Source organism: Paroedura picta, chromosome 7, assembly GCF_049243985.1.
Source record: "Paroedura picta isolate Pp20150507F chromosome 7, Ppicta_v3.0, whole genome shotgun sequence".
Taxonomy (NCBI): Eukaryota; Metazoa; Chordata; class Lepidosauria; order Squamata; family Gekkonidae; genus Paroedura; species Paroedura picta.
The window spans coordinates 81309614-81331014 of record NC_135375.1 but is presented as its reverse complement, the minus strand read 5'-3'; the positions used below and the strand labels follow the sequence as shown (position 1 = coordinate 81331014).

General features: G+C 46.4%; 2 protein-coding genes across 3 annotated transcripts in view; one reads left to right on the top strand and one right to left on the bottom strand.

Moving 5' to 3' along the window:
* ACER2 (alkaline ceramidase 2) overlaps window positions 1-13581 on the bottom strand; it is a 28070-nt gene extending 14489 nt beyond the window's left edge. The window contains exon 1 of one of the 2 annotated variants that reach the window (XM_077345164.1): window positions 13449-13581. Coding sequence is in view for 1 of the 2 variants with exons in the window: in XM_077345163.1 (XP_077201278.1) it covers window positions 6123-6230 (108 nt within the window). In the remaining variant the exon portion in view is untranslated. Of the gene's footprint in view, window positions 1-6122; window positions 6629-13448 lie in introns of those variants that run through there. The other variant, XM_077345163.1, reaches the window with a different exon arrangement.
* A 26-nt stretch (window positions 13582-13607) lies between these two features.
* On the top strand, window positions 13608-19733 carry RPS6 (ribosomal protein S6). Its single transcript, XM_077345166.1, has 6 exons — window positions 13608-13740; window positions 14076-14207; window positions 15254-15464; window positions 16724-16870; window positions 18034-18191; window positions 19589-19733. Exons 1-6 carry the CDS (start codon window positions 13735-13737, stop codon window positions 19682-19684), a joined length of 750 nt encoding a protein of 249 aa, XP_077201281.1. The 5' UTR covers window positions 13608-13734; the 3' UTR covers window positions 19685-19733.
* The last annotated feature ends 1668 nt before the right edge of the window (window positions 19734-21401 follow it).

Below are 21401 nucleotides of genomic sequence, written 5' to 3'. Positions count from 1 at the left end.
ACCAGAACAGGAAGCACAGCGCCCCTGTCTTGATAGGGTATTTTTGCAAGTTGCACATCCCGTTAGGAATTTGGGGGTGATCCTTGATGTCTTCCTTACTAAGGAGGCACAGGTCACAAAAGTAACTCGTCAGGCATTTTTTCATCTATGCCAGGCAAAGTTCTTAGCGTCCTGCCTGGCCCCAGAATTCCTAGTGACAATGATCCATGTGATGGTCACCTCCAGGCTAGACTACTGTAACTCGCTCTATGTGGGCCTACCCTTGTCCCTGAATCAGGAATTACAACGGGTCCAGAATCATAGAATCATAGAGTTGGAAGGGGTCATTCAGGCCATCTATTCCAACCCCTGCTCTACGCAGGATCAGCCCTAAGCATCCTAAAGCATCCAAGAAAAGTGTGTATCCAACCTTTGCTTGAAGACTGCCAGTGAGGGGGAGCTCACCACCTCCCTAGGCAGCCTATTCCATTGCTGAACTACTCTGACTGTGAAATTTTTTTTCCTGATATCAAGCCTATATCGTTGTAGTTTAGACCCATTACTGCGTGTCCTCTCCTCTGCAGCCAATGGAAACAGCATCCTGCCCTCCTCCAAGTGACAACCTTTCAAATACTTAAAGAGGGCTATCATGTCCCCTCTCAACCTCCTTTTCTGCAGGCTGAACATTCCCAAGTCCCTCAACCTATCTTCATAGGGCTTGGTCCCTTGGCCCCAGATCATCTTCGTCGCTCTCCTCTTTACCCTTTCAATTTTATCTACATCCTTCTTGAAGTGAGGCCTCCAGAACTGCACACAGTACTCCAGGTGTGGTCTGACCAGTGCCGTATACAATGAGACTATGACATCTTGTGATTTTGATGTGATTCCCCTGTTGATACAGCCCAAAATGGCATTTGCCTTTTTTACCGCTGCATCACACTGCCTGTGGCAACCCAGGTCCTTACAAGGACCCCGTGGAGAAACCACATTTGACCTGTTCCCCTGTCTGGCTGAGGGCGACTCACAACAATATTTAAAACAATTCAATCATGTTTATATTCATAACAAATTACTAAGCAATTTAAGTATTCAAAGCAATTTAAAAACTGCTGCCTCTTTTTCAATATATACCCTGACAAAGGGGGTCCCATCTGGTGCTGAGAGGGTTGGATGGCTTCTCAGGCAGGGAGGCCAGCATTTTAGACGTTATTTTCCTGGCTTCAACCATAGGCCTGGCAGAACAGCTCTGTCTTACAGGCTTTGCGGAACTTTATTTTTATGGAAGTGCAGCGCAGGACCTCAGACAAATATATGAATGGTTTATTTAAACAGCACCTGACCTTTACTAGGGTAAGTCCAAAGTGCGCTGCAGAGGTGGGCTCCCTGAAATGAATGCGCAGGGGACCCACCCAAACCATTAAAGACTTGTCCCCACCCTTGGTCTCCAGGCATCAGTGATTAACCTTGATTCAAAGCAACTAAGAAAAACAAGGCAGTTCAAAGGAATGCAGAGTTTCTGCATACAGACGTTAGACTGTCATTTGTTCCCATTGTGGCTGAATGTCTGGAAAGGCTTTTCCAGGGTGTGTGTGTGTTTTAGAGTCAGTGTCATAGAGGCCCTGAAAAGCACATTAAGCCTTTGGATCCTGCTTTTTCTGACACACCTGCTCTTCATCATGTAATTATAGTTAACTAGGAACAAAGCCCATTTTTTAAAATGGGCATGTAGAGGGTTGGGGAGAAGGCAGCGGGGACGGGCCCGGCAGGCTCCAGGCCGGGTCCGGAGCTTCCAGCGCGGCAAGGAGACGGCTGTGCCCCGGCTGTGCCAGGCTGTCCCTTTGGGGTGCAGGAAGCGTGACGGGCCCAGCAGGCTCCAGGCCGGGTCCGGAACGTCCATTGCAGCAAAGGGACAGCCTAGCCACAGGTGCGCCATGGCCAGGCTGTCCTTTTGCCGGGCTGAAGCTGGGGGGGCCGCCCTGACCGCCGCCTACCTTGCTTGCCTGCAGGGTAATGGCGGCAGTCAGGCCGGGCGACGTGGGGGGGCGGGTTGTGGGCCAAGGGGCCAATTGGCCTCTTGGCAGTGGACTGACAACCGGAGGGCCCAATCGCAAGGCGCAATAGCCAGAAGCCAATGGCCACCTTTCCCCATCCCGGACAGGGCCCACCTCAAGGACCCTTATGGCTTTATTTCTACCGCTCCCCCGGAGCGGTTTAAAGATGTGATAATACCAAAGGATCTCAAGTCTGTTTTTTTCCAAACCATGTGACAGTGGAAGAGAAAAGCACTGTAGGGGTGCACTCAAAACCCATGACGCTGAGGGCAGTTAATTGTCTGTCCTATGCCCAAAGAGCAAGACCATAAGAATCAAACCTACTATTGATCTCAGCTCAGGAGTCCATCTGCAAAATGGGAATAACAGCATCTGCACCTACCCCCAGGTGTCAAGACACATGAAACTGAGAAGTTATGTACTTAGCATTAGCAGTGAAGTCGTCACTAAATGCTAACCATACTCAGCATTATCCAGGCCTGTAAAAGTGTTTCACGGTAGTTCATTTGGTGATCCTTATAAAGAACCCCTATAACGTAGGTCAGTTCTATTGACTGAGCTGACCCATAAGGAATACAGAATACTGAGACAGAATTGCATGCTTTCAGCTGCCAGTTAAGAATGAGACAAGCAATGCAATCCACAGCATATATACTATAGAGCAATCCTAAGCAGATCTACCCAGAAGTCAGCGGAGTGTAGGTCAGCGGAGCTTACTCCCAAGGAAGTTTTCCTAGAATTATAGCCTATCAGAGCAATCCTAAGAACATTTTTGTGAGAAATGTATAGACCTGCTTTAGGCTCTCAGTCTGTTAGTCACTGTGCAACATTATGGTGTAAGAGAAAAAATAGAATATTTGTTTTTGCAGAAGAAGGGAAATAAATCAGGATACAAGCACAGTTCGTTTCTCAAAGAACTGGGGTCAGAGCAGAATGGCATAAGAAAAGGGGTTCTAGAAGAACTATCCTCATTGCTTTAAAGATGCAAGGATCTTGTTTCAGAACTCTGCCTTCTCAGAAATAATAGAGGACATGGCCATGTGTTGCGCAGTTGAGGAATCAGTTCATGTGTAGAGAAAGCAACCCATCTCTTGAACCCGAAAACTGTACAATCTTCCTCAGCGATGTGTCCAGTTCTCTGTTGAGCCCAGTAAGATTCTCTGCTCTCTCATTACCAGGGAAACTAACCTACTTCTAAGTGCTAGATGCCTGGTTTGAATGTCTAGACCAGGGGTAGTCAAACTGCGGCCCTCCAGATGTCCATGGACTACAATTCCCAGGAGCCCCTGCCAGCAAATGCTGGCAGGGGCTCCTGGGAATTGTAGTCCATGGACATCTGGAGGGCCGCAGTTTGACTACCCCTGGTCTAGACAAAAGGTGGCAATTTCCCATGCAACACCGCTGGGCCACACACTCACCACATGAGATAGGAATAAGTGGGGTACAAAAAACAAAACAAAACAAATCCAGCTCTTCTTCTTCTGCATTTAAATTACCTACTACAGCATAATGCAGAACCGGAAAGTGTTTACTGAGCTCATTAGAAGACATAAATGCTTCCCAGGGGATTTTAATGTGCAAGTTATTAGCCTGAGCATGTAGTCTACAAACAACTTTGACCGAATTCTGATAAGGATAACTATGGGCTTAGCATTACAACGTTCATAGACCATTAGATGCCCAATAATAACTGAAAAATTGTTAGTTGGGAGATAGCAATATGAATTGTAACACATGTGTTTGTCTTACTAATTTTTTTAATATACATGAGGTTGAACTCTCTCCTGATATTATGGAAAGTTTAAGTTGCTGTCCAGAAAACAAGCCTGCATCTTTATGTACCACTTTACTTTCTTGGATTTGTGGATTAGCATGGTCAGTTTACTTAGTTTTCTGTATATTTTTAAACATGTTTTCTAGTATAAATAATGCCATTTTAAAGGATTTTTGAGATCCGAGTTCTAGCCAGAAACGTTATGAAAAATATTTAATTGAAATGTTATGTTGCAATAATGTTTGTCCTAACCCTTACATAACTGTTTACCAAATAAACATTATGTAACTTAAAAAAATAATAATTGTACTTACACTAATCAACAGTGGCTACTTTGGCTTATGACAGTATGCTTTCTTACACTATCCTAAAACACTTTCCTGAGAATAAATACTGGAGATTATACTGTCAAGATTCAAAATGCAATCTTAACAGAGTTAATTAAATGCAGGCAGATGGACTTCTGAGTTGTTGAAGAAAACAACAATGCAGCTGGAAGGGAACTGAAAATTTTGAAATTTGTGAACCACCATAGTGGTTAGGGATGCTTGCAGCATTACGGTTGGAATCATACAAAGGGATGGAGGATTTGACACTGATTTCAATAGGATCAAATTGGAAGAACCAATTTTTTTTACCCTGCTTTTCACTACCAGAAGGAGTCCTAAAGCGGCTCAAACAGCTTTCCATTCCTGTTCCCACAGCAGATACCCTATGAGATCAGTGGGGTTGAGAGAGCTCTAAGAACTGTGAGTAGCCTAGGGTCACCCAGCTGGCTGCATGTGGAGGGCAGGGAATCAAACCGGGTTTTCCAGATTAGAGTCCGCTGCTTTTCAACACTAAACCACACTGCCTCTCGAGATGGCATATTTATGCTAACAGCACATTTATACCAAAGCATATTTAACCACAAACTGAAGCACATGAAAGAAGCAAATAAATGTTGCCATGGTTTTTCTGTTTTCACTCCTGTGTCCTGCTTCAGGCTCAGATGATAAAGAGTAACATGCAAGGGATGGTTAGATCTAGCTGCATGACAACAGCTAGAAGTGGTATTGGACTCCCTTTCAAGCTGATCGTGCTATGAACAAGATCGAAATTAATCCACAGATATCAGACAACAGCTCACAAGAGGCAACTGTCTTGTTAAGCTGCTGCTGGCATTCCATGAAAACTGATCTAAATGGTCATGGAATCTGGAGTGCGAGCAAGTAATCTTGACGAAACCGAAACATCAATGCTGCCATGGGGACCGGTTCCTATTCTAGATGAAGAGAACAAAAGTCAAGAGAGAGAGGGGAATACAGAATAGTATTCTGATGTTAGCAGGTTTGGGAGAGTGACATATGAAAATAAGAGAGTGGCCTTCCTGAGAATAAGCAGTGAAAGCATTGAAAAGGGAAAGTCAGGACCCCCCTCTCTTCCTAGCTATGTGTGTGTAGGTAATGCAGGAAAATAGGAGATAGCTAGTAGAAATACTTATGAGCTTGTAACTTTTATGTGCTTATTTGGAAAGCTTAACTAACACGATGCCCACGTGGGAGCAAAGATGAAGGTGCCCATGCCCGAGCTTTGCATACCCTTGGGGACAGATGAGCTGTGATAAGGCTTCAGTTTGTTCTCAGTTCAAAACACGAAACAGTTCACCATGCGCAGCCCAGCCCTATGTGGAATTAGCAGTTTGAGTGTCAGACTAGGATCTCGGAGACTTAAATTCAAAATCCATCTTCAGCTGGGACAGCTTGCTGGGTATTCCCATCACTCTCTCTCTCTCTCCCTTAACATACCTTGCAGGTTTGTTGTGAGAAGGCAGGGGAGGGAAGAATGACCTTGAAAGTCCGCCTGGGAAATTAAGGCGGGATATAAATAAACCTAAACAATAAACAAATGCCCACTGTGCTCAACTGGGCAGACCCTGGGGTGCACGAGACTGCACCCTACCCATACAGTCACCATGCATGACCTAGTGCGTCCCGCACTGTTTATTCCTATTCTGCAAGGGGTTGGACTAGATGACCCGGGACCCTCTTCCAACTCTAGGATTCTATTGGATGATTCTGTGTCTGCGAACACAAAATTCCATCTGTAATACGTTTCGCGGGCCTTTTGAGCGGGACTCGAGGCCCGTCCCTGTCCCCTCCAGGCTGTCCTCCCCGAGGAGCTCGGCCGCTTGACGTGCCCGCCGGAGCCCGAGCGGCGCTGCAGCCTCTCCTGCTGGCTGGCGCCCGTTGCCATGAAACCAGCGCGTCCGCCCGCCCGCTCTTGCGGCTCTTGGCCGTGCAGAGGACCGCGCGGGGCCCGGCGCTGCGGCTACGCACCGTGTTGTAGAACTCGGCGATGGTGGGCACGATGGTGTAGTTGTCCTCGCACCAGTCCACCTCGGAGCTGCCGGCCCGCAGGTGGTCCCACAAGCGGAGGGTGATCATGACCGCCCGCGGCTGCCGCTCCGACGCCTCGACGACGACGACGAGGCCGCGAGGGAGACGACGGCGCCGCCGACCCGCTGCTCCTTGGCTCGCTCCTGCTGCGGCCGCGGCTCCCGCCGGATATGAAGCGCTCCGCGGCGGCTCGCCCGCCCGCCCGCCCGCAGCAGGTCGGCCCCCGGAGCTGCTCCCCGCCCAGCTGATCCGCCGCTCGGCCGGTCCCTCCTGTCGCACGCTTGCGCCGGCCGCTGTCACGTGCTGCCTGGGCGACGCCTTCGCGCTTCCTCGGGAGTAGCAGCCGCGCCAGCGACGCCGCGCGAGCTGGCCTCCGAGAGAGCGGGCGTGGGCTGGGTGCCGGAGCGCCTGCAGCGACCCCCCCCCTCGCCGCGCGGCCCAAACCCCCGCAGCGGGAGAGGCGAGAAGCCCGCGGTCCCGGCCCCGAGGAGCGGGGGGCGAAAACTGTGGGGGAAGGCGCTGCTTTTGCTTTCCTTTGGCAGATTTTCGGCTTGCTTTTAAAGTGCGGGCTGTGTTTTGTCCTCTCTGGAAACGTTTCCCACGCGACTCGCCTTCTGCTTTGGGGGAAGCCTCTGCACTAGCGGCATCAAACCCCAAGTAACTGGGCACGAGGGCGGCAGCGCCAGTAAATGGCAAGGCGTAAGAGAAGAGTCAGCGTCCAGTGCAGACAGAACAACAGTTGAACCCAAGGGGCATCTTTAAGACCAAGAGAACTGATTCAAGGCGCGCGCCCACTTCCTCAGACGATCCACTTGAGTGCAGAAAGAAGGGGCAGCATGCTGGGTCGTGCCACTTTCGACTACAAAGCGATGGGGGGAGGAGAGAACTTTAAAAACTGTTCTCATTCTTACTTCTTGTGGAAAGACAGCACGTCAGGAAGAACGGCTTTGCATTCTCTGTTTCCGAGACCATGTTTTATGCAGACACAAGCATTCAAACTTGATCTAGAATCATATAGAAGGGTCCATACAGGCCACCTATTTCAGCCCCCTGCTCAATGCAGGATGCAGCCAAAGTGGTACAGTCCAGGTTACCACCAGTCTCCCAGCCACTCTGTACTGTGCCATCCTAGTCTGTTTTTCTGGTCATCCTCGAATGTCACAGTGGACCATAGGTGACATAAACACGTGAGGGAGGAGGCATTTCTGAATGCTCACCCACATAACGTTGTCCGTACAATAAAAACCCTACAAGGCCATCAAGGTGAACGGTGTTTCTATTTCTTGTGCAGCCGGTTATCAGCTTCCAAGAGATTTTTGGTTTTGTCCTGCTAAAAAACATGTTCATGTCTTCGCTCTAGTCTGCAGTAGAGTTATCTAATTCCAGGGCAAGCCTACAAGACTTTTCAAATCAGGCAAGAGAGCACTGTTGTTACTAAAAGTCCTTTAGCTTTTAATATTTGCAGTATTCTTAGGGGGAGGGGTCTTGTGTGGAGGACTCATCTCACCTACCCAGATAAGTCAGCCCCTGACACCTTGAAGAATAGGCACTTTTACTGAATCTAAGGGGGAAGATACTTAAGCACCCTTATAGCTACAACCTACACCAGGGGTGTTTCCGCAGTGGCTTAACATTTTGCATCAGCGCTCCTTTAGCTCTGCAGAATTTCTTCAGTTTCACACATAAATCAGGCTCCTAAGACTCAGATTTAAAGAAAAGGTTTGGTTGCACTGTGTTTTTTCAATCCCAAGAAACCTTGAATTCCTTCCCCTTCCTGGGAGGGAATTCATTGTAATCCAATGCATACGGTAGGTTCACAGTGGCTTCACTCTTTCCAAGCCCAACATACTTTCGTGAACATGCAAACTCCGCCTACCTGCTTCTCTGCCTCTGGTTTCATTCCCCCTGCAGCTTGCTGCCATTTTCTTTCTTCTTGTATTTCTGGTTTTGTATTCGTTCTTACGAATTAATGCTTCCCAAAACCCCACAAAACACCTGGATTTCATAAATGTCTAAAGTCAACCCACAATGACCACCTAATGTGTATTGAGAACTCATAGTAACCTTCCCCCCAAGGGGTTCCCTCAAAGTGTCTATTCATGGCACTAGATGTGGGGTTTCCAAGATATGCCTTCTTGTTTTTTCCCCCCTTTTCTGATCACATTATGATTCACAGTTGTACTTACGATTTCATGCCAGAACAAACCACAGAATATCCACATGGCACATGCAAGCAGATTTAAAGGAATTCAGCACACCAAGTATGTTAAATGTTTCACAAGTGCCTTACATTGAGCATGTGTTATTATGCGTGCATCCCCCCAAAAGGAAGGGGGCAGAACTGGCTGCCTGTGCCTCTGAAAAAAGCATGGGAGGCGGGACCGGCTGCCAGTGCCTCCAAAGTAAATGTGATGGGAAACCAAGTGCAAATTTGATATTGACTTCCAGAGACCAATATGAAGGAAACCCGGAGAATACAGAAAAATGCAGGTTTTCTCAAGCAGATTTTCATGAAATTCTGGGCCTTCTTGATGGCCATGGAAGGGTTTCCCAAATGGGTGGGAGTTCATCCATTTTTAATGTATTTTATAAAGTGTTAAATGCTTCTTGGGTGATAGGATTCTATATGGTCATGTTGATCCCTCCCTCTCAAAATGGCCAAAGATGGGCCTGGAGGGTGTGGGAAGGAGAGGGGCTGGGGTGAGTGTGCACACAGCTGTTTCCCAACCATATTCTGCATGATAGCATCACTTCTGGGGTTTCTCAAAGCCTGAGGAACGTCTCAGGGTGTTCTCAACAGTAAGTTGCAAAAGGCTGACCTATGCACTGAACTAGAGCAAACAGACCCCTCCCCATGCAGGCTATACAGGGGGAACAGAAGCTAGTTCGTGAGGACTCAAGGTATCTATATATCTGTTTCCAAAGTGTGGAACCTTCACCTGTAGATTACCTAAATATGTGGATTGGGAACATACTCAAAACAGATTTTTCTTCAAACTTACGTAACATCCCCCCCCCCCCACAAATGTTTGCAGAAAAATAAAACACAAGGATACTTCCTTCCAAAGTATTTGGAAAGACTAGAAAGCTAGAACAGTAATAGCAGGAAGGAATAACCTAGGTTGCCAAGCGATATCAGTGGGATCCAGTGTTGAAAATGAGATTTAATCATAATATTTTGATACTTTAAACTGACAGGAAGTAACTTTGTTTTACACAGAGAACAAAACAGAAGGAGCATTTCCTGTAGCCCAAAACATTGTCCTTCTATTGTACTACAGTACAGGAGAAAAATAGAACAGTAGTGAGAACAGTAAATTCATAACTGTAGCATGCTGACAGACCCATGGTTGTTCAGTTCAAGTGTTGAATTTCATGGAAGGGGGGTCGGGGACCCAGTGGAAGGTGCTGGTTCCGGTTGACCTCAACCAAATGCCTGATGGTTTGACTGGAGCCATAAACAGAGTTGCTGCTTGCCAGCTTCATCCACGCTCAGGGAGGCTTCTGGTGCCTCGGTTTACCAGGGCGCTGTGTGACATGAAACAGACTGGAAGATGACTGGAGCACCATTGGCAGAAGACTTGGCATGAATCAGGCAGAGGGTGTCTTAAAGCCCATTTGCAGGCTTATGAGGTGGTAGTGATGGCTGCAAAGAAGACTTCCTTCTCTGCCATCACTGCGTCAGCAGAATCTTAATTCTGTTCTAATTGTTTGAAGTGATTTGTGACTTGATAATACCTTAGTCTGACCTCCACGGGCAATTAAAATTGGCCCAGAGCTGTGATCTTTCTGCAAGGTTCGTTGCTGACAAATCACTCATCCATTCCAACTGGGAGGCCAAACAGGATAGAAGTGGTGCCTGAGGTGTTAGGTCTTGCTTGTCCTGTTATAGTTTCAGACTGATCTTACCTAAAGATACAGACAGGATTCTGGGACATGTGAATGCCTTCATTTGTCCTCAGCATGACTTTTACAATTTTGTTAGGAAAATCATCAACTCCTCCCTAATTGAAGGGGCTCTGCCTAGGCTTTTAAAGTAGGCAGTTATTAGTTATTAGACAATTACAGGCCAGTCTCCAGTTTACTTTTTCTAAGGAAGTTGATTGACCATGAGGTAGCAGAGCAGTTCCAGATTTTCCTGAGTGACACATGTGCCCTTGACCCTCTTCAGTTTGGTTTCAGGTTTGGGTTTTATACCAAGACAGCTTCAGTTGTACTGGTGGATAAATGGGACAATCTTCCAGTCAATACTGTTGGGGCTATCTGCAGCCTTTGACACAGTTGACCACCCCATTCTTATCCACTGTCTTTAATATGGAGCTTGAATTAAGGGCATAGCCCTTCAGTTGCTTTGCTGTTTGCTGTCTAACCTGATACAGAGTCTCCACCAAGGAATGAATTGGGTAGAATTTATCTTGTGGGGTGCCACAAGGTTTTTTCTCCCTCTTTCTGTCAGGGACTCCCAACTAGGGCTGATTCTGCACTGACTTTGTTTTTTCATTGTTGATCCTGCTGAATTCAGATTGATTTGAACTCGGGTATTCCTCCTTGCTTTCCCTCAAATTGAAACAGAAAGTGTTCTGCACTTGATTAGGGAAGCCCAGAGGGGGAAGGGCAGAGGAGAGAGCAGGTGAAGTCCAACTATCATTAAAAGAGTGTGCTTTATTTCTTTTGACTGCCTCTGGAGAAGCCAAGTGCAGCAGAAGGCTGCTCGTATCTTTCTTTCCTTTCCTTAACGAGCAGCAGGGAGGAGGAGAGCCAAGCCAGCAGCAGCCTCACAGAACAAGGCAAATCTCTGCTGAGAGAAGGATGGGATTCTGGAGCGTAATCACACTAAAACAGATTCCAAAAGGAGGGCAAAAATAAATCTTGCAACTGGGAACCAGGAGGTATTTGAACTGGCACCCTGGCTAATCAGGAAAGACTGCTTTGCTACGAGGCACGGAGCGGGAAGTTAATTATCAAAAAAGAAATCTACACACTGATGGTGATTTTTCAAATATCAAGGCTTATATCCACTCCTGAATATCGCGGGGTAAAGGTAGAGTCACTGTGGATCAATCATGCATGTTGAGAGGGAAAATGTAAAGCGCCCATAATCGAAATGGAAATCAAATTCAGTGTAGACAGGAGGGATTTATTTGAGCTGGGAGTGAATAAAAACCCCTGTGCAGACTACACCCAGGATCCCAGGGAACCCTTGGGTTACATGAGAGCTTCCCAGGGAATACACAGCCTTTCCCAGAAGTTTGGGTGACTGCTGAAATCACTAATTATTGGTGCTCACTTCCTCTGTTGCTCTACAGGCCTACTCTCTTTCATCACAGTAGAAATTGTAAATGATCAGTCGATTGATTGGCTGGCTCCCTCTTCTTACTTCTATGCCCACATTAATAAAGCCAGTAAGGGGTGCTGGGAAGACCTGGGACTCACCGCCTAACCACCAATCAGATCAGCTGTTCCAGCTGTCCCATTCCTGACTGACCGTCTGTCCTACAAGCAGCCAATCCAGAAGGATCTTCTACCCCTGGATGCATCCCCCTCCAACGTCTTCCATTTGGAAGAAGTTCCAGCCCGGTTAGCGGGAGGGAGGGCAGAGGGCCAGGGCTGGGGGGGGGGGGGAGAGGGAGCCCTGCAAGTGCACCTGCTGCCCCGAGCAGCTCCAGATGTAGCCTTGCCAGGCCTTGGTAGAGCTGTCAGGGCGGCAGGAGGAGCGGACTGCCCACCAGTGCCTCTCCCACACCCCAAAAAGGCCCACCAAGGCCTCTCCAAGCCTTGGCTGGCCTGCCTGGGGCGTGGGTGGTGGCCTAGTGCCTGTTGTATTCAGGGAGTAGTTCATATTCCAAGTCTTCAGACATGTCTGTGTTCGTTCTGAACCAGTACTCTGACGATGTGATCATGTGGCAAAGAGAAAACAAACTGAAGCTGAATCCAGACAAGACAGAGTTAATAGTGATTGGGAAGGCTGATATAGAGGGACTAAATCCACTTGTGAAGTTGGCTTTCTAAGAGCAGGTTAAGAAATTGAGGGTGGACACGGACTGCCTTGCTGTTTGGAAAGGAGGTTGGCATGGTGGCCAGAGAGAGAAGCTAGCAATGGAAAATCCCATGGCCAGGAACAAGCAGGAAAAGGCTTTTCTAGCCTCCCAAAGATAGAGACATTTGCCAGCCCTGGGTTAAGAAATTCCTGAAGATCTGGGATGGAGCCTGGGAAGGGCAGAGTCTGAGGAGAGAAAGAAGCTCTGCAGCAATATGATCCCATCCAGCCCACCTTCTGAAGTTTTTTTTTTTCCAGGAAGCTAAGCAGGATTGTTCCCAATCATCACTGGAATGGGACACCACCAAGGAAGTCCAGGGTCACGACTACCCAGAGGCAGGCAAGGACAAGCCATTTTGGAACGTGTGTCACTAGGAAAATGCATCCACAGCACGAAGAATCAGATGGCTGCCCCTTACTGCTCCAACATTCCTCACCATCTCCCCCTCACACCCCCAGGGTGGTGTACTGCCCACTTAGGGAACCCCTGCTCTACACAGAGCTTCCCTTGAAGACTCCCAGGAAATTGCAACCAGTCCAAAATACAGCAGTTCCACTGTTGCCAAGGGCCAGCTATTGGGAACATATGCTGCCAATTTTGCAGCAGCTTTGTCTACCAGTCTATTTTAAAGGTGCTAGTTATAAGCTTTAAAGCTGTCCATATCCTAGGACCCCCATATTTGAAGGACTGTCTCCTATAGGTCTATGTGAAACAACTAGTCTTCAAGCAGCCAAATGTAAGTTACCCCACCTATTAGGGTGGCCTTCCCGGTATCCACCGAAGGCCAGGCCTTTTGCAGTCCTGGCTCTGGTTCTGTAGAAGGGACTCCCTGAAAAGGTGATTGTTCTCTCCCCACACCCCGAGATCTTCAGGCAGTGCTGCAAAGCCTGTCTGTATGCCAAGGCTTTTGAGGGTGTCTGAAAAGCAAGCAATTTTTTTTGGGGGGGGGGGGGCGTGGCGGCCTTCTTATTTTCTTGGGCACATCATTAGCCGAAAATTGTAACCTGCCTTCCATCAAGCGAAAAGGCAGGATGCACCCGCTTTAATAAATAAAGGCTGTTGTAAACCACTCTCAGCCACAACTGCCTCCTCCAGCCTGCAGTGGGCTGACTGCATCAATGAGCACCGCTCGCACCACTTTTCAAGCGGCTTTCATTTGAGGGAAACCACCACCCAAACGAGGAGCAACATAACCTCCCGGCCCCCTTCTCCTTTGCTGCAAGCCTACCGTCCTCAACCCTTTCCCCCGCCAGCGAGGAAACAATACGGCAGGGCTGGCCAAACGGGGCCCGCAAGAGGCGCAGTCCGGAGGCTTCTGGGGAGCCGCAACGTCAGCCAGGGAACGCCGCCTCCGCGCCAGAGAAGCGACGCTCTAGTCCTCTTCTTCGTATCTATGGGCCGCCGCCGGCCTCCTACCATCTCGCGAGAGCGCGTGGCGCTATGTGACTTCCGGCGAGGCGGAAGTGCGGCCTCTTTCCCGTGGCGGGCCCGAAGTGAGCGGTGTCTGGGGCGCCATGAAGGTAAGAGTTGCGGGCCGGACGCTGGCGACAGAGTCTCTCGGGCCTCGCCAATTCCGGCGCGGGCGGGGAGAGGAGTTGTGTATGCAAGTGGCGAGGCGGGGGTGGGCCTGGGGGACGCCGCCCTGGGGACGGATGGCGTCGGATTCGGGTGCGGCGGGGAAGAGGAATGGTGGCGTCTCTACGGTGCCTCGGCAGCCGTCTGGGGAAGGCGCGCGCGTCAAGACCTTCACCCCCCCCCCCCGCAGTCACAGTCGCGTGGCGATATTGAGCATTGGCGTTCTGGAGGGCGCCTCTGCTGAGCTTCCCTTTCCTCCCTCTCTGTGTGTTGTATCTAGCTCAACATCTCCTTCCCAGCCACTGGCTGCCAGAAGCTCATTGAAGTGGACGATGAGCGCAAGATCCGCACCTTCTATGAGAAGCGGATGACCGCCGAGGTCTCTGCAGATACTCTTGGTGAGGAATGGAAGGTAAGGTGCGGTGGCCAGCGTGGCAGAGCCTGCTATATGTTTGAGGTTGTGCTGCTCCTGGAATAAGCTCAAGGAGGCCTTAAATTGAAGAGTTGGGGGGAGGCATGTCCTTGAGGCAAATGCTTTCTTTTGCTTCTGGAATGGACCACGAGGGGAAGACGTTTATATGTCAGAAGTAAAGCTTTGAATTGGCTTTGTGTCTTTAGGCTTCTCTTAGTCCTAAAGTGCCAATTTCCATTTTACTTGTGACCAAGGAGAATCATCAGTACCAATATTAGCCTGGTGCTCCTAGTATGTTTTAATTTACTAGAATCCCTTTGGCTGGCATCCAGACCAGTATTAAAACTGCAGTGGCAACCTGACATAATCCAAATGGTGTTTATAAATGATTTCTGTAAGTATATCTGTGGGATTAAGAGAATGTATGAAAAAACTGCTTTAAAAGGAGTTCGTGAGACACATCAGAGTTGAAAGAGGCCTAATGGTGTCGCTACTCTAACCACCTCTTCAATGAGGGAAAAGACTTTTGAGAGAGAGAGCCCTTCCCACAGCGAGAGTCACTGTTAGAGCGTTCCTCTTATTTTGCAACTTCAGTCTATCCTTCTGCAGGCCATTCGATGTAAAAAACAATGTCTATTATCTTCCATGGGATAGTTCTAACAGTACTTGAAGAGTGCAGTTGTCACACTCTTTTCTCTGGGTTAAGCAAACCCAGGTTCCTTCAGGGGTTTTTTTTTTTTTTGTAGGCCTTGTTTTTGGTTCCCAACCATTTTCATTGCCATTCTCTGGATTTGCTCCATTTCCCTCCCCCCCCCTTTTTTTTCTTTTTGGGAATTGAGGTACTCAGAGTTGTGCGCTGTATTTCAGAGAAGTATTGCTAGTGCAGAGTGAAGTGTAATTTCTGAGAATTGGGTACCCTGTTTTAAAAACCTCAGCATCCTTTTTGTACGACTTCATGAAACTGCCAGTTCATGCTTAGCTCATGGCTGAGATCGTTTTCATATGTAGTGCTGATAAAACTAGGTCTGAACTCCTTTGTTTAACAGGGATATGTTGTCCGCATCAGTGGTGGCAACGACAAGCAAGGCTTCCCCATGAAGCAAGGGGTCCTGACTCACGGACGTGTCCGCCTGCTGCTCAGCAAGGGTCACTCCTGTTACCGTCCGAGGAGAACCGGAGAACGGAAGCGCAAATCTGTGCGGGGTTGCATTGTTGATGCCAACCTTAGTGTCTTGAATTTGGTCATTGTAAAGAAAGGTGAGTGTCTGAAGTGAGCCACTAGTTTCTTCATGTGGAATTCTGGTTAGTAAGTACTCTCTGATATGGTTTCCAAAGCTTACTGAAATGGTCACTCTCTGGCCTAAACTGATGTATGCCTAGGGTTAACAGGTGGTGTTTTTTGTCACAATGGTTTATTAGTTATACATTGCCAGCAATATAGTTCAAACTTTAGAAGAAAAAGAGGAAGAGTTGGTTCTTATTTGCTGCTTTTTCTCTACCCGAAGGAGGCTCAAAGTGGCTTACATTCGCCTTTCCTCTCTCCACCTTGTGAGGTGGGTGAGGATGAGAGAGCCCTGATATCACTGCTCAGTCAGAACAGTGCTGTGGCAAGCCCAAGGTCACCCAGCTGGCTGCATGTGGGGGAGCGCGGGATCGAACCCGGCTCACCAGATTAGAAGTTCGTACTCCTAACCACTGCACCAAGGGTAACTAAGGAGAGAAAGGTGCTTCCCCCAGGAGCTTACATTGTGCAGGTGGGGGTTATTCTAAAGCCTAAGAATTTTAGATTGATGCTAGTATATGGGTGTTCTGCAATGTAAAGTGCTATTCTCCAATTTGAGGCAGTATTTACCATAATTTTGTACCTCAGCATTGGGGAAACAGCCTGGCATGTTTTACTGAAGTGTAGCCACTTGAAAGATGGGAAAACGTACATTTGGGGAGTAAGACTAGAAACGTAGCTTGGCAGTTAACCTATTCTTACAGATTTATTGGCAAAAAAAGTATATATCATGTTGGCCAGAAAACCTTTTTCGTCCACACTTTCTTGTGTGATTCCAGACCTTTAGTTTTTAGTTGGCAACTAACCTTTGTTTTGTGAAACGTCCCTTGATAGTTGTTGAGTGGCTGGAGGCTATACTAGTTTGGGCATCAGATTAGGACCAGGGAGACCTAGGTTCTAGTCCTCATTATGCCATGAAGCTCTTTGGCTGATGTTGAACCCGTCGTTTTCTCTCCCAAGAACTGCCTAATAAGAGGAGGCAGAATGGTGTAGGAAAGAAATACTACCTGTCACTTCTTGGAGGAATGGCAGGTTAAATAATGTTGCTAAATACCTTTTGTTTGCTAGGAACAGAAGCAAATGTGAACAACGAAGCCTAGAGAGTGCACCTTTTTGGTTTTCTTAAGAGACCTGATTTTATAAAAAGGTTAACATCCTAGGCTAGAATACCTATGTTTGAGAGATGAGAGTGTTTTAACTGAGAGTAATACATGTTGTCTTTCCATTCCAACAGGTGAAAAAGATATTCCTGGACTAACTGATACTACTGTGCCTCGTCGACTTGGTCCGAAAAGGGCCAGCAGAATTCGCAAGCTGTTCAATCTCTCCAAAGAAGATGATGTTCGTCAATATGTTGTGAGAAAACCATTGAACAAGGAAGGTAGGTTCTGCCATTTCTATCAGGATAGATCCAAAAAGTAGAATAATTGTTGAGCAGAGATTCAGTGTCCTTTCAGTGGGCTTGGAGTGGTTGGGTTTTTGTTGTTTTGTAAAAATTAGGCATTATTCAGGGCACAGGTTTTTGATCTCTCTGCGAGACAGTGTCTGAGGTGATGCTCTGCTGTGCCCAGAGGTTTATGTAGAACAGTGGTCCCCAACCTTTTTATCACCGGGGACCACTCAATGCTTGACAATTTTACTGAGTCCCGGTGGGGGGGGGGGTAGTTTACTCCTCTACTCTCAACCACTGCCCTAACGCTCTCTGATCACTATGGTAATGTTTAAACATCACTTCAAAATAAGATACAGACATGCCACAACAATGAACATAAGGAACATTTTATTTTCATGGAAATTTTAACTCATGACAATGACAAATCAATGGGAACCCTGAACTTGTTTCTCTGCAACGAGATAGTCCCATCTGGGAGTGATGGGAGACAATAACACCCGAAGTGTGTTGTAAAGGGCAGGGGGGGGATGAAGTAAAGGGCGGGGGGAGAGAAGGCATCCTTCGCGGCCCACCTCCAATTAGTCGACGGACCACATGTGGTCCGCAGCCCACAGGTTGGGGATCGCTACTGTAGAAGGTCTTTAAGAAATGACATATTAATAGATCTTTGTTGAGCTGTACATTGTACATACGGAATGTGGCATTGAATTGAGTGATTCCAGTGAATTACAGTAAAGGGATGCAGATTTGCCCTTCCTTGTGTGTGCTCCACACTATGCCTTGTTTCAGGCAATCTTGTATCTGAAGTTTCCATTGCCTACATACTATATAGGAGCTACTTCAGTATTTGCCAGACTGTCACTACTTTAAATAAACTGTGGGGACAACTTGGTAATGTCATGCAACCTTTGTCTTTGTTTATACTTCTGTTCTGACTGGGTGCATTCAAAGCATTGAAACCACTGTCAAACTTTCCTACCTTTTTATTAGGAATGAATGCCTAACCTTAAATTTAGCCAGTCTGCTTTGGAACAGCATCATACACTTCATGTAAGATTTGGCTTGGAAGATAGAAATGCAGTTGTAAATTGCTTTGGTCTAGGCTTCAGAGTAGCTGTCCTGTTGGTCACACTCGAGTCTGTCTTCCTCAGGCAAGAAACCCAGGACCAAAGCACCTAAGATTCAGCGTTTGGTAACTCCCAGAGTTCTGCAGCACAAGCGCAGGCGTATTGCCCTAAAGAAGCAGCGTACTCAGAAGAACAAGGAAGAGGCTGCTGAATACGCCAAGCTTCTGGCTAAGAGAATGAAGGTATGCTCTTTCCATATGGAATATATGGAATATCTTTTAATAAATCTGTATTTTTATTCTTAGCCCATTGTTAGGGTAAATACCCTTGGTAAAACCCATGAATACAATATTGGAAGTCCATTAAAACCAACCCCACAAAAATGTCCTATTATGCTGTTAGAAATGAGTGGACTCTTCCTGTCAGAGATTTTCCTGTTCACATATCTGCCCACAAAGTTGTATTGTTGTTGGGGTTTTATGGCACTAGCATACTATTTTTGAATGTCTATGCTGCCCTTCCCCGAGGGCTCAGGGTAGCTCACAACATATTAATGCAAGACAGAAGTTAACACATTAAAAATATGTTTACATTAAAACCCAGAAGCTCACCACCTTCTCTGCAGTTTGAGAAGAGGGGGGCAAAGTACATTGGTATTATAATTAGGTGATGTGTGTATAATGTCTGTGTAGGGAAGCCAGTAGTTGATGGTATTCTGTAGGCCTTAACCATAGGCCTGGTGGAACTCTTAAATCCTACAAGGCCCTGATTTCACTGGGAAGAGCATTACACCAGGGCAGAAAAGGCCATGACTCTGGTTGAGACCAGTTTGACTTCTTTGGGGCCAAGGATATAAAGCCGATGTTGCGTGCTTGATCGCAGATTTTTCTGTGGGGCATAAGAGAGAAGTGGGGGAGGCAAACTTGAACTAATGTTGGGGGGGGGGGCAGAAGAGGGCCTGTGGTATGGCAATGAGGATGAGGGAAGGAAGAGCCAGAAGTAGCATAGAAGAAGCTGAAGTCTCCCCTGCCTTGTGGCATCCATTTCCCCGGGGCCTACAGTCGCCCAACACAAGTTTAGATTGACACCGCCAAGAACAGTGGATGAGGCAGATGGGTCTAGTTAGGGAGTGTTTTTGTCAGCCATCTTGTTATTTAACTTGCTATTTAAATTGGGATATTTGATTTTAAATTTATTATCAGTGACAGGCTGTTCTTTCTGTCTAATGTTTTTGTTGTAAACCGCCATGAGCCGGGTGGTCCGGGAGTAAAGGTATCCCCTGTGCAAGCACCGAATCATGCCTGACCCTTAAGGTGACGCCCTCCAGCGTTTTCATGGCAGACTCAATACGGGGTGGTTTGCCAGTGCCTTCTCCAGCAAGCTGGGGTACTCATTTTTCTGACCTCGGAAGGATGGAAGGCTGAGTCAACCTTGAGCCGGTCCGGGAGTAGGCGGTACAAAGATGTAATAAACATAAACAAGCCAGTCCCACTGCACCTGACACACAAGAAGGAAGCCATTTTAGGAGAAAGAAGAAACTGAAGCTTTGGGTGTATGACTTCATAGAATGCAGCTATACTTCTTATAATGCTTTTGTGAAATGACACTATGTGGTGGTGGTCTTTTTGTTTGTTTTTAGGAAGCAAAAGAAAAACGGCAAGAGCAGATAGCCAAGAGACGTAGACTTTCTTCCCTGAGAGCGTCCACATCTAAATCTGAATCAAGCCAGAAGTAAACAATGAACTTTAGGCATAAAAACATTAAATAAATCTTTTATGGTCAGACTGTATTGTTGTTTCTTCATATCAGTTGCACTTTCCTTAAAGAAAACCCCTTTTCCGTAAGAAGTACAGGTCTACTCTTCCTCTGCAAGAGTCGTTGCTTTGTTCTAGTGTGTGTGGGGGGGGAATGGGTTGCAGTTTTGGTTACTGTGGCTTTTGAGGTTGCTTGGTAATTGCAGCTCACCTGTGGCTCAAATATTCTCTACAGTACACCTTTCTTATTGGGACTCAATAAGAGGCCAGGGTTTTAATCTGTTTTAAATGTTACAGTTTGTTTCAGGCAGGGGCAATGGACTAGTAGTCTCCTTACCTCCCTTTTTAAACATTCCCGCCTCCCAAAAATTGTCACAAAATGCAAGAAACGTTCTGTTTGTACATTTTATTATTTAAGAATACATTAACAGTTTCTAAGCCGCCTAGGGTACCTATACAAAAGTCAACAATAGGGAATAATAGTGCCCATTTATGTACAAAACCCATAGAACAATGCTAATTATCAAAAACACATTGACTATGTCATTTTTCAACAGTTCACACAATCTTGAAACTATTGCATTAGAAACACAACATTCATCTTGAATTTCATTCAGTCTTCTCCCCTGCCCCAATCCACTGCAATATGCAATTTAAGATCCTCAGTGGGGAACTCTCTTGCTTGTAGTAGAAAGAAAACTAATCTCTCAAGACTCACACCATTAATAATGGACAATTACACTCTTCTAAGTATCATAATCAGTAGGATGCATAGCATAGTAGGAACAGAAGTGCACCCAGTCTTGCTCTTTGATTTTAGTTCATAGCATACCTTTTAAAAGGTCTTAAGGAAGACATACAAAAGGCACTGTAGGCTTCAAAATGTGATTAAAAAGCTTGTTCCTGAACTGTTACCATACACGAAAACCACAATAATACAGTTAATAGGTTTTTGTACTGAAGGGGATTGTTTAGTTGCCCAAGATTAGGTTTGAAAATAAATCTGTTGAGTATTTAAAGTATGTTTTAGAACCATCCCGAGACATGAGTTATCATGATATATCAACCACCTTTGAAGCAAGATAGATTCTATGTAAGCTATTCTTAAGTACATGATCATTTAAGGGCTATCATTAAAGAAATTGCCTTTAAAAATGGGACTGAAAACATGGGGTACATGTGCATGCATTATTAATTGTGAGTATGGAAGACTAAAGCAGTGCTGAACAGAGAGGTATAATTCATTTTAATTTGTTTTGATTTGTATGTAGATTGACAACAACACATTTGTCCCAGAAACTTACAAACCATTGTAATAAGATGCTTTTATCTTAAAATTGAACATGGTTGCAAGTTCTGTATTGTCAGCAGATATTTAACTGCTGCCATACTTGAATAATTAATTTTGCATCATTACTGTAGTCTAAATCCATTTAAATCAACTGCATAAGTTTGCTTTAGGAGCTAACTATAATACATGTGAAATTCTATGTGGCAGCTGCTTCGCATAAGGCAACAATCTTACATGTTCTTACACATAGGATCTGCATAGGATCTGTACAATTGAAACCACTTTGTAAAGCTGCCTCTTGATTAACACTTCCTCTTCCATTCTTTCTCATTTAAATGATAGTAAAGAGTTCAGCTTGCTTGTATTTGCCTTTACTCCTCTGCAGTTTGCTTTGAGGGGAGATTCTG

Excerpts from the sequence above, each read along its gene's own strand:
- RPS6 (XM_077345166.1), top strand. Across the intron at positions 14,208-15,253 it reads CTCTTGGTGAGGAATGGAAG|GGATATGTTGTCCGCATCAG; the intron begins GTAAGGTGCGGT and ends TTTGTTTAACAG. Across the intron at positions 18,192-19,588 it reads TTCTGGCTAAGAGAATGAAG|GAAGCAAAAGAAAAACGGCA; the intron begins GTATGCTCTTTC and ends GTTTGTTTTTAG.